Genomic DNA, 13,438 nt, shown 5'->3' with positions numbered 1-13,438 from the left:
CAAGTTATAGGCTGACTTCTTCTTTATGATTTCAAATCTGCTGCTCACTGTACATAACCTAAGTGCATATCCCCAGAAGACATCAAACCACAGAATGCCCCTGGGGTGTGCTGCAGCAAGCTCTCTCCTCACGCCACCTTGCACCATGAGCCCAGTCTGTAAACTGTGCCCAAAGCCATGATGTTCCCTTTGGCACTTTCATTGCGTAACAATGTGAGCTGCACCCTTAGTGACACAAGCTGATGTCTTTTCTGAAGGTAGACTCATTGATTCCAAGCACGAGTTTCAGAAGGAAACGAGTGCTATGCATGTGGGAGACAGTCCTATGATGTAGTACGTGTGACCCTCAGACTGGACTATTCCTCTTCTGGCATTGAATTTGAGAGTGTACATCTGTGATTAATGGCAAATATATTATTTTTAAGTCTCAGTATTTGGGATTCAGTAGATTTATTTATTTATTTATTTTGCAGTAGATACTGCAGGGCAGTATCTAAAACCTATTGCACTTTTAACATTTATTGCTGAAACTGTATGTTTCTTCTGAAATTACAGTGGACTTCACCTACAAATATGTCCAGAATATAATCAAGACCATCTGGTAGAGAATTGATTTTGGAAACATTTTTGTTGGAAAGGAAGCTAAATTTGCTCTTGGGAGTGTGGTCTCTAATAGTGTTTCCTTTTCCTCTGAAATAATAGTATAAAGTAAAGCCATTCTGGGAAGTGTCAACAAAATCTTAATTTGATGTATAAGGGCTGAAAAGCCAAAGCTAGAAAAGGAGATTCATGGGACAAAATTTGTTTATACAGATGCTGGAATGTCTCCAAAATCTATGAAAATAGTGCTAAATTCTCCCAGGGCTGAACAATGGGACTGAAATAAGGCATCAAAGAACAATTAATATACGATAACTTGCTCCCACCCACTATCACAGTGTGGGACTTTTTTTTCCCTGCAAGCACGAGTAATCAACACAGTGGAAAGGTTTTCCAATCCATTCATTTTGTTAGCACGTACTCAGACAGGGAAGGAGTCAACAACAAAGGTTTGATTAGAGTGAACCCGCATTCCTGCTTTTATTTTTCTAAAACAATTTCAGGTAGAATACAAGCCCTTTATAAGGCAGTTCCTTTGTTAAAAAAAAAAAAAAAAAGTTTAATGCATGATTTTTCTTGTGTAAAATCTGCAGGTATGCCCTGGAGAGCTGGAGACTAACCCTCCTACAGTTAGTGCCATCATGGACTGACACCTCAGGCTGAGCTGAAATGGAGCGCTTACTTCCAGCATCTGACTTCAGTAAGACTTACTCTGAATGGATCACCTTATGAACAACAAAATACAATGGACATAATATTATACAGCAGTAGATAAGATGGTTTATTGTTTATACTCAACAGAATTGACTAGATTTTAAGCTATAACCTGAAAAAAATAGAGTACCTATTCAATGACTCATTTTCTTTTTTGATTGTTTGAGTTTCATAGTTAATATCACCCAAGTAGCCATTGGCAGAGCAAAACTATCTTCCTACACTTGACTTCCACACTTAAAGAAATAATCATTGCCCTTTTTCTGGACAGCTGACAGCTAACAGTGGGACCACAACCTCAGAAAACTTAAGAGATTTTCCATCACTTGTTTTTTTTTTTGTAAAAAAAAAAAAACTTTGATCTGGAGCACATGTGTGTGGTAGGGAGGGGAAAGGAAGAGGAAAGGCCAGTATTAATTGTAAAGAGTGCAGGCAGAATAGGATAACAATTTTGAAATAAATCATATAACCAAACCATAACAGGAAAATCTTTGATAGTCTGAGCATTGTATAGAGCCAGTATGCTCTTTCCAAAGCACAGGGTCATTTCATTAGTGTTCCTGGAAAGCTTAGACATGAGATTTCCCTTATGAGGCAGAATATCAGATCTAAATTGCTAAAAAATTTAGTTTTACCCACTTTCACCACCATCACCCCAAAAACCAACCAACCAACCAAACAAACAAACAAAGACACTCTATGAAAACAGCACAACTACCCTAATTTGAGAAGAAAATGAGGCATAAAGATACAGATCAGACACTACTCATTATTTTAAATGAACATGCATCGAGGTTGATATGGAAGCTTCCCTCTCTTTGAGCAAGTTTTACTTGCTAAAATATCTAGCCAAAACTTGTGTCCTTTACTTTTAATTCTGTGGGATTATAAAGCAGTGCTGGCTAGGTAATGCATAAATTCTTCTCTTTCATTTGTTCTCGGAGGTCTTGCTTTTGGCCATCTTATATGATATAGTGACCTACAGAGAGTTATGCAAATCTCAGGACAATTGGTTATTTTACACTGATGAGAACATTGTGTTTACAAATTTCATAAAGAGTGAAACTATTGGCTTGTATAATAACAAATAGAAAAAAACTTGGAAATAAATTATATTTTCAAGAATTGAGCAGCACAAATCTTGGTGGCTGGCAGTACTATAAAATGATTGTTGTTTTATCTACGTGATCTAGTTTAACACAAATGGGTTGCATATATGGCAGTTCCGGGTCACAGTATGCTTACATTGAGGTCAACAGCAACATAGGCTGAAGCTAACTTCAAAATAAAGCAAACAAATATGTTAGCCTAAGTAGTTGTGGAGAATTAGTTCTAAAGAATCCCGGCTTCCTGTTGATATGTATTACAGCTGGTCAACTTTCATATCTAAAATAACATCTTATGTTTGCCAAAAGGGCTTATAATGTTTTTCTTCCATTTAATGTCAGTGTGACTTCCATTGTGCAGTCTTTCCATCATCAAGGCACTTTAATGATCTGTCTCCTTCATCAGGCCTCCTATTTTCATGACATTTGGAGAAGATTAATTATCTTTGGGACCTCTAGCCTCTACTTCACATGTGGCTGAAATCAGAGGGCAGGGAAATACACACACACTTAAACAGACTTTACTAGCCTTGTTTCCATAGGAAATAACTCTAAAAAGATACTCTTCTGCCTTTTGTTTTACAAGAAATGATCTCACCATAATCAAAACGGATGTCCTATAAAAGACATTGGAAGTTTTTTTTTTCCATTCTGTTGAAATATAAACAGTTAACACTACTGAGTATCAGAAGCGTAAACAAGTAGTAGTAAGTGATAGACCAGTGACCCCAAGGAAGGCACGATGCCCTCACTTAAAGCAGCAATGCTCTGCTTCTTCTGAGAGGGAGGCAGAATTTTCATATCATGCCATGGTAGCTACATCCATTCTCCCACTCCTATTTGGTGTATTTTTACAGATCGTGAAAAACAAAAAATTCAAGGTGTGCTCCTTCTCTAACTTCTTTCAGACGAGGTAGGTAGAGGGAATGATTCACAAATACTCAGCAAATTATGAAAAAGGTCAATAGTTTAAAGTTATGGGAAAAGCAATCTCTGCTGATGGGTAGGATGAACATACAAAACAGATTTTTCTGCTGTTACGGGGAGCTCAGTAATAGATGTATACAGTAAGCAGCTAAAATATCAGTAGGGTTGAAGTAGCAATAGATTCTGCAATGACAGATGCTGCAAACTAGAAGGGTACAATTGCACGATCCCCCAGACTTCCGAATCCAGTCATTAGAAATCTTCTCATCACCGGCTGATAAATAGTTTCACTATTAGGGCCTGTTTGTCTGGCGTGACAGAACTTCACTTTTTAATTTAGCCCTACCTGACAGCTCCTTGGAAAACTACTTACATCACAGGCTCTATTTCCCAACCAGTGTAAAAGTAATACTCAAGACACTGATATTTCTGAGTATTTATTGTGGCACTTTAAAGCATATAAACTCCATTTCTAGATGTTTCAAGCCAGTTAAAAATAATAATAATAATAAAATGAGGCTTTAAGTTTTAGGCAGTATTTCAGTAGATTTTGTTTAAGAGTTTGTAGAATGATACTAGACAGGAAATAGGTATTTTGCTAGGAAAACAAAGAGCGTTCTCAAAATAAGGCTTCCTTGAAGCAAAGCACTTACGTGTTTACTTAGGTTTATCATATCTATTGGCTCAACAGTATGTGTATTTCTTCAGATAAGAAATGTATGGGTTTGAAACGTGAAAAAAGAAACCAACCCCTGAAAATACACTCCTCTATTTAAACACCAACAAGGCTTATCTCTTATTTATACCCGCCAAATTCTATTTACTTTGTTAACATGCAAGATAGAAACAACTGTAGAGCCTGAATTTGAAATGCTTTTTTCTATTTCAAATTTTAATACCGTAGTAATTAAAGATGAAAAGGCTGGTCAAAATTCAGTTTGCTATTAACTGTTTGTTATCAAACTTGGCATGATCTTGAACTGAAGGCAGTTTGTAGCAAAGCCTAAAACCAAACTGAGTTTTTATAAAACCTCACTTTAAAATTCTACTATAGTAACAACATTTCCACTTCATATATTTGAAAATTTTCTTTAATAGCCTCTTAAGTTCAGAATAGTTACATAATAGTTACATCACGGCTTTTAAAAAGGATTGCACTCAGCTACTCAGTCCATTGAAATACTAGAAAACGGGGAAAAGGAAATTATGGAGTGTAAAGGAGCTCTGTCCACTGAACTGAGTTGTTTGTAGCAAGTTCCTACTGAATATGAAGACGTCCTCACGCCTTCTGGTAGACTCTAATACACTTGACACCATTCATGTCACATTCCTAGAAGATAAAGAAATTAATTGATTAATTTGCCTTGGTACAGAATACAAGGAAAAAGGCTGCAGCTGAAAGATCTTTTAGAGTCACTTCTCAGGCTATCGGCAAGCAGCACTCAAGGATGAGAAAACGGGACTGAACTCACCACCACCAACTGTCCATCCACAAGTTTCCGTGTTATTATGGTCTTCTTGCCATCCCACTCCTGTTCCTGGATCAATGACCCATCATCTTTTAAGTTGATAAGCGTCTGAAATAAAGAACCCAAGATTCAATATCTTACCCATGGCATTTGATGAAGGCTGATGTTTTCTAACACTTTAATCCAAAGGAAAAAATCGCACCCCGGCTCACTCAATAGTAATTTTGTCATTGTCATGTACAAAGCTGGGATATTATCTTATATTTTTATTGATCCTCTTCTTACATTAGCTCACTGTTCATTCACTACTCTGACACATTCCTGCATGCAACAGACCTTTGACAGCATGCCTGATTTCAGTTAACAAGAGCAGATGATGTTCTCTGTTCATTGCTTTGTCCTGGGCTTTGAGCTTTTGTGTAACATTTATCTGATCTTGCAAAAACAGATGAATTGCCAGAATGGCATTGAAGGTGGGGGGAAATGGTACATAGACAGCAGTCACACAAGAAGAAAAGAGACATATTTGAGGACTTCTTTGTTGTTAACCGCCTTTTGGGTGAATATGCTCCCCACTCTGTGCAGAGAGAAGCCTTTTTGCCTTCTAAAACTGGTGATTAGGAACTGTGATTCACATTTATGCCTGGTGTGTAACCCCTGCACACTGAACCAGGCTCTTGTTATGCAAATAGCAGAGACTGAGTGGTCAGGTTAACTGTAGGGTTGAATTGCCTCTGATTAAACATCAATGGGATTTTTTCCATAGGCTTCAAATAAAGTGGCATTTGGCTTTAACATGGATTTAAATGTCTATTGGTTTTACTAACACAGTGCTTGCCCAACAAATTGAAAACAACAAAATACAGAAGACATGACTAGCTTCAGCATTTTCCCTCTTTGGAAATTGCTTAATCCAGAAAAAAAAAAACATTAATTGATTTCAATGAGACTTACAGTGACAGCTATTCATCAAATAAAGCATTGTTAGTATGGATGTGAAAGCTGACTTTTAAACAGTATCTTCATCTATGAAACACTCAAAGAATTGTGTTTATTCAACAGAAAATCTAGTATACTGACCTGAGTTTTTCTGCCATCTAATGTACTTTCCTCAAACTTCTCACCAAGCTTGAAGCTGAACTGTGAAGTTTTGAAGGTGCTTTCTGTTTTTACGGTGATTGTATCTCCATCCTTAATAATGTAAACATCTGGTTTGGCCATGCTTCCCATTTTTCTCATGGCCATACCCACACCTGCAAGGCAAGAGGCACCAAGTGTCACAAAGTCGGTTAAACCCTATAAGGCTTCGGACCACACAAAAGTTCAAACACCTAATTCCCATTTAGTCATTTAAGTACACTTGAAAATCAAAGCTCAAGAGTCACAAAGAAAAAGGATGTTTTAAATTATCCATTAACGGCGAAGGGAAAAAAGCGTATTTGCATGGTTATTCCTCTGCTTCCTCAAAGACATAAGGTTAAATCTATTTCTCCTTATCAAAGATTGCCTGATGTACCAGAACTCAGCAATAATTTTTTACAAACAGAAATGTGCAATAAACAGGAAAACAAAGACAAACGCATAAAGTAACAAAAGTGTTTCCTTTCAGTTCTGAATGTTTTAAAAATTCTAGAGAATTAACTGACTGGTGAATCCACCCCCATATTTATTTCAATTTACTCAAGATACACTCTTCAATCATGCTATACACAATTACAAGCATGTGAGTTTTAATAAATTTCATCCTCTACCTCCTGTCTCCAAAATATAGGCTTCTGAATTAGAATACTCCCATCATGTGAAATCCTGCTTGCAGGCAAATTACAGGTGCAGGGAAAAAAAAAAGAAAAAAGGACCTTGAGAGAAATGACCTTTGCAAATGACTGAAAATTTGGCACATTAGGGGTATCATCTGGAGACAGTTGTTCTCAAAACCCTTCAGCAAAAAAAAAAAAAGATTCGCCCTCCCTCAGCCCGTGTGCCCTGTTCGAGTGCTTTGCTTGAGTCTTTTTGATCTGAAGGGTGAAGAAATCAGTAAGAGGGTGCTCAGGCAACAAACTAGACTCCATTAAACTGGAAAGTGTAGATCTTGAACCAAGAATTGATAAGCAACCAAACAGAGCAGAAAGTGCTACCAAGTCAGCAAACATCTGTGCTCTGCAATTGGCGTGGTTAGGAATGCTGTCAGATACAGCACAGCACTCTGCTGGAGTGTGCAGCATACTTGGGTGGGGGCTGAGTCCACACAACAAAGATTACAGTTTCCTTGGAAGGTGAAATTAAGAAAGAAATTCCCAGACACTGCTTCTCCAGAATCAGCTCAGATTCAAGGAATGAATAATGATGTAAGCATCAGCCTGCAGAGCAAAAAACAGTCCTCCTCAGTCCGTGTTTTGTGCATGGAACTGGAAGTTACTGGCGCAGTGTCCCCCACCCATCCCTTTGCTGTTGTCCAGTCCACAGCCATCAGTGAGTTATTTGACCAGCTACACATTGAAATCCGACTAAACAGAGATGAGCCAAGTAATTTTCTCCGTATGGCAAGCAGTGAAATTCACACTCCTTTATCCTTGAACATTTTTACACAGAGTGAGCAGAATCTGCAGAATCCCATCTATCGTGTGTCTCAAGAGGATCAAAGGCATTTTCCTAAGTAGTCAGCAAGGGTGAGATCCAATAAAGAACTGGTTCCTAAAGGGTGACTTGGAGTAAGCTTACTTGCCTAAATTGCAACTGTAAAACAGAAAAGTGACTGGTTTAAGATTGCCATCTGAACACAAACAAACTCACTTGCTGCCTACACATGGGAGGTGCTCTGTAGTTGCAGCACTTAATTTCTACTTTGAAGTTGCAGTTTGGGCACATGCCCGGCCCCGGCCACCAGACGCGAGCACCGCAGCATCCTGATGAACTGAGCGGAGCTTTACATTCTTGAATTTCCTCCACTAAAGTCTCCCAGAGGGCTTAATCCAGAGGGTTATCTCAGATCAAACCTATCACACATTGACAGGTCTCTCACAAAGTGTGCTTACAGCCCCTGCTTTCTGCAGAGCACAAATGCAGTGATGCCTTTTGTATTTGTGCGTGACCTAAATTCCTTCCTCTCCTCCCTCCAAAGACATTCAAGGCAAAAATCTTCCACCTCCTGAGAAAGTATCCTAGCTTTCAGCAGAAAATCACAGCTTCTGGGCTACACGAACACCACAGTGTTTCTACCACCTGTTGGCCAGGATGCTCACAGAGGAGGCTGCCAGTGTCAGCCCTGCTCTTGATTCAGTAACGCGGTGTTGCAAAACGTACGGCAACCTGGAGCTGGGGATGGCAAGCCGGGGACATCCCCTTGAGATACTGAAGGGCACAAGCAGCCGGTGGCAATGCTAAGGGTACCCGCGGGCAGCCGATCCGCCGGGGGTCTCTCGGAGACACCCGCGGTGCCTCCCTGGGGATGCAGCAGGGCTGCGGGGGGCAGGGGGAGCGCAGGCTGGTGGGGATGGGCAGCTGCCCCTGAGCCATTACGGTGCAAAAAAAAATAAAATAAAATAAAATAAAAATAATTAAAATTAAAATGGAATGGGATGGAACAAAGTAGAATGGAATAAAAAAATAAATAAAAGGGAATGGAATGGGATAAAATGGGATGGAATAAAATGGGATGGGATAAAAATTTAAATAAAATAAAATAAATAAATAAAATGAAATAAAATAAATAAATGAAATAAAATGAAATAAAATGAAATAAAATTTTGCCGCCGCCCCCCTGCAGCCCCCCCCGTCCGCGGACCTTGGACAGAGCCCTGCCGGCGTGCGGCGAGCCCCCGTGCCCTTACCCAGCTCCTTCATGTACTCCTCGAAGCCCTCGCTGGAGACGAGGCACCATTTGCCTAAAAACGCATCGATGGCCATGGCGGCAGCGGCAAAAGCGGCGGCGGCGGCTCCGGAGGGGCTGTCGGCGGGGCTGCGGCGGGCGGCGGACGGGCGGCAGCGGCCCCGCGGGCGGCTTTATGGCCGGGCCGCGGCCGTGTGGGGCCGGGCACAGCCAATGGGGCGCCCGCCGCGCCCCGGCCCCTTCCCCGCCGAGCCCCCGCCCGGCGAGACCCGCCCGCGGCGGCCGTGACAAGAGCGGGCACGCCGCGGTGCTGCCCGGCCTCCTCCTCCTCCTCCTCTCCTTCCTCCTCCTCCTCCTCCTCCGCCGGTGCGAAGCTGGTGGCTGGGATTTGGGCCCCAAGGAGGTTTTTGCAGGCTGGGGTGATGAATCCTAAGCTATGCCTGCGTGTTAGGGTTTACAGCATCAGTGATATTTTTTTGTGATAAATCAGGGAGAAGCGAGCACGGGGCATCATGTGGCATGGACAGAGGGTAATAAAGAGTCAGCATCCCCAAAGTGCATGGGATTCCTTTGCAGGTCTTCCCGCTATCCCCCCAAATCCCATTGGTACGTCCTGTATCACTAAATCCAGCAATCTGCAGTGTGCTGCAGACACTGAAGTGTTGTTACACACACACAGTGACAGCAAGCACCATCAGTCAATACAGGGAACTTATGCAGGTACACATTAAAAAGCAAAGCCTTTGTGCAATCTCATGCTTTAGCACACAGGAAATGCAGATTTGGTGCCTTGGTCTGAGTGCGTCTTGACCCGCAGCACCCTAAATCCCCACTTCCTAAAGGAAAACACTGCAGTTACCACTGCTGCTAACCAACACCAGCACAAAATCTCCGTATCTACTGGGCCCTGTGAGGTTCGGGCCAATCGTCTGTCAAATTCCACCAGGTGTTTACTGTCATATTTTGAAAGAAAGCTTCTATTTCTGAGTTGCAACAGAAACCCTGATTCCAGTGTATCCCAAAGATTTATTTCCATCATCAGGATTATGCTAATCAGTGTATCTTTTGGCCTTGCATCAGTCTGGGTGAAACCCAGAGCTACCATCTCCCAGCCAGAAAAACAAAAATCTGAAGATATGCCCAGTGCCTGGAGCTTTTTTTGGTGTAGTAGCAGTGGCTATATGCTTCTTTGATAGTACTGACATGAAGAAGTTTGAAAATGAGGTATCAAAACCAGAGGAGACAGCAAGGTCTCTGTGCCGGTTCTGGAACATCACAAGATGGAGGGATGCCGTGAATCTGGATGTTTTGGTGCTTCTGTTTACGCCTTGCAGTGTCGTAGAGCAAAATGAAACAGTTAAAAGGTTGAATACTTTCTAGAAAAGGTCAGATTTATTATACGCTAAATAATCAGCTCATTTTTCAGCTGAGATTTTTTTAAAGTACTTCTATGTAACTAACCTTCCCTACTGAACTGCCTTTAATTACCTTCCACTTCTCTGACTGTCTGTTTTCTTTTAATATGCAAATAAAGCTATAGCGTCTGGTCATAAGGCAACAAGCCACATTGCTTTTTTTTTTTTTTTTTTGTCATTAAACAGGAATACTGAAACACAAGACTTTCAGCTTCCTTCCACTTTTATCTTCTTCTTTTTTTTTTTTTCTTTAATTAGGCTGAAGTTTACTAACCAATTCACGTTAGCGGAACCAAAATGCTGCCTGTCCTGCCGTTCCCTTCTGGTTGTTTACAGAAAGGCTAAATTAAAAGCAATTAGATCAGGGATCAAACAGAATCATCTTTCAGGAATTAGGAAGTCTTCAGTCTTGTAAAATGGGGATGATTTCTAGAAATAGAAGTCTTGGCTTTCATCCACCTATGCTACCAAAGAATTTCTGATCCACCTTCCTGCAGTGCTGCCTGCAGATGGCTTATGATATACAAACATTATGCAGGTATAAATGCTGATAGTGCGACGGAAGATGTAAAATCCACTATTTCCATCTAGTGGTGAGACGGTATTCCTGGATCTGAAGGACAGGGAGATCCACCTATGTACCTGTGCAGAACGCTGCTGTGTTTTGAACCTTTCCACAAGTCCTTTGTTGTGATTTACTCTCCTTACGAACTGTTCAAGTCTAGGCATGTTCACATAAGATATAACAATAAAAAATGAGTCTTGTATCTCTTTTCTGAAAAGCAGACTGTTAGGATATGGTGAAAATCTCTCAATTTTTACAGAAATCTAGCGTTTTGCAAATTAATCCAGTGATATAGCTTACTGGCTGTGATTCTGTCAATGCCACATCTCAAAAGTTCTCTGAAACAGGAGAATGCTGAAATTTGTGGTATGTCTTGTATCAAACAAATTAACTAGAAGGACCTGAGATGTGTCCTTTTGGGTAAGGTACAAATGGACTGGACTACTGAAGATACTTGATTTGCTATGATGACAATACTGTACATATATTGGTGAAACATTTGAAAGGTGATGGATTGCAGCTACTTACTTAAAGCTAAAATAAAATGGTCAGATATTCAGGGATGATTGGGCCATGGGGATCAGTTTCTAAATCCCATTTCCTGTCTAATTTGGTGTTGACATCATGGTCTGATGTGTTTTGTGTGTAGTCTCCTCTCCTCCCTACACATATCTTAAGAGAGGCAGCAAATACGTATGTTCAAACCTGAAAGTGTTCAATTCCCATATTACTGTTTCAGTGCAGACAGCTTAATTTCTCTGAGGGAAGTTGTCCTCTTCTCCATGTTAGACTATACGTGTTCCCAGAGAAGAAGAATCTGAGCAACACTGATGGGAGTAAAATTTTCCATGGGAGTTAGTTGCACGGACAGCACGTAGCCAGTCGGCAGCAACCACCGGTCTGGCAGTTTGGGCCTGCCAGAGAGGATGTTTTTCCAAGGCAGCCAAGCCCTTGCATCTTGTAGGAGGGGAGGATATTGCAGTCCTTTATTACCAATTGCAAAGAAAAGGACCAAAGGAAAAGACTGCAGAGAGACCTTTGTCCTACTCCTTTGGGCAACTGCACATCGTGCAGTGATGCTTCAGCTGACACGAGAGCTGGGAAGCCGTGACCAGCAGTGTTTGAGGTTTCTCTTCACGTAGCCATAGCGTTGCCCATTGCATGTAAGCCAAGCCATATTTTGTCTTTCAGAGTCGTAATACCTGCTCCTTGGGCAGGGCAGAGCACCACCTTGCTCGTCTGCAACGTATCGCTGATTAGGTTGCACAGGAAATGCAACTTTTTCCCTAGACCTTTACTCATTAAAATGCCCATATGTTTAACTTGGAAGGAACCCAATCTGATAGCACTGTGCTTCGCCCAACTGTGTAAAAGGGAGGATCTTGCCTTCCTTCCAGTGTGCAGAAATATCACACACACATATAGTACCTTCCCTAAGCAGTAAGCTTATTCTAGACAAGACTACCTCTTAAGAAAGTCTTAAGAGTTTGCCAGGAAAATTGGACGGCACTGTCCAAATTCTACTCTTCATCTTAAAACTAGCTGTAAAAAAAATTCAAACAGACCATGAATAATAGTTACTCACCCCCCAAGGCATGGATGAGAAAAATTGCATACATGGCACAGCTTTGTTTCTGTTTCCTGGTTGTACAAGTGTGGTTTTCCCTTCCCAGCCATGTCATCATGGGTAGACATGATGAAACACGTGCTATGGTTGCATGGCTGGCATAGGTAAGCTTTCCTCCATCTGAGGAGAATTATACTTTGGCAATTCCAGACCAGGGATTATGAAGCAACACACGAACCTGCATGTTTTCATGTGGATGTCAATATGTTTAAGTTCTTCTGGAGTGTAGGCATTGCATCACCCTGAGCTAACCGGGCTGGGCATGGCCATGTTTTATCAATGGGCTTTGCGCAACGCGTCTTGGCTTTCACGTCAAAACAAAGCCAGTTTACTCTCCAGCTCCTCTTCCTCCAAGGAGCCCTCCCTCTGGACGTGGAGGCTGCCACATAGGCGCTCAGTGGCCGGCTGTCGGGGACGGGCTGGCTTACGCGTGGCCGACTCCAGTGCCAGCCAACTGGTGCCCCGGGCGCTGCTGATGCCGCGGAGAATTAACGTAATGCAATTAGCACACTGTCAGCCTCAGCGCGTGGCCCCTGCGCCGTCATCAGCATGTTCAAAGCAAATTTAAAGGGAAATGCTTACATTGAGGGGAAAGTTTACTGCTCTGATGTTGTGACAGCTCACCGGCGGTGCATTGACTGAATGACAGGGACAGCACCAGAGCCCAAAGTGACAGGGAAGAGAAACTCCAGGCTTCATTTTCCTCATTTCAGAGAAAAATGGGCTGATTTCAGTTCCAGCTCACCTCATGGTGACTTCAGATATATGAGCCTGAGTCTGACTTTGTAAGCTTTGAAAAATCCTCTTTATTTGGATGGTAGATACTCTACCATGAAGAGCAAACATCCACACATTAGTATAAACACATTTTTATTTCACTTCAGAAATTCATAGTCAGAATAGTCATCGCAATGCTAAAACCAATTGGGATGATTACAAATTGTTCAAGGCTGTCCATTATCCATAGCTTATTAGCAGGGGACACCTGCTCACAGCTGAGACTTTCAGAAATGTAACAATCTGCAGGGCTTTTTAGACAACTCAGATGTACAAAACATTAGCCTCAAACTCCATTTGGCTATAAAACCAAATAAAAATAACCTACTTTGTCCTTTCTGTGTGTTCTCAAACAATAAGGACATAAGGTTATGGTAAGGACAAAAAAATGGCAAAATTATTTGCAATAAAT

General features: G+C 41.4%; 1 protein-coding gene across 1 annotated transcript; it reads right to left on the bottom strand.

The window, feature by feature from the left end:
• Window positions 1-3,768: 3,768 nt before the first annotated feature.
• On the bottom strand, window positions 3,769-8,869 carry LOC137851234 (fatty acid-binding protein 5). Its single transcript, XM_068672170.1, has 4 exons — window positions 8,644-8,869; window positions 5,897-6,069; window positions 4,820-4,924; window positions 3,769-4,677 (listed from the first exon to the last, which is right to left on the bottom strand). The coding sequence occupies exons 1-4, from the start codon at window positions 8,717-8,719 to the stop codon at window positions 4,627-4,629; spliced, it is 405 nt and encodes a 134-aa protein (XP_068528271.1). The 5' UTR covers window positions 8,720-8,869; the 3' UTR covers window positions 3,769-4,626.
• Window positions 8,870-13,438: the final 4,569 nt, after the last annotated feature.

This window comes from Anas acuta, chromosome 2 (assembly GCF_963932015.1).
Source record: "Anas acuta chromosome 2, bAnaAcu1.1, whole genome shotgun sequence".
Classification (NCBI taxonomy): Eukaryota; Metazoa; Chordata; class Aves; order Anseriformes; family Anatidae; genus Anas; species Anas acuta.
This window is presented reverse-complemented; position numbering and strand designations above follow the sequence as displayed.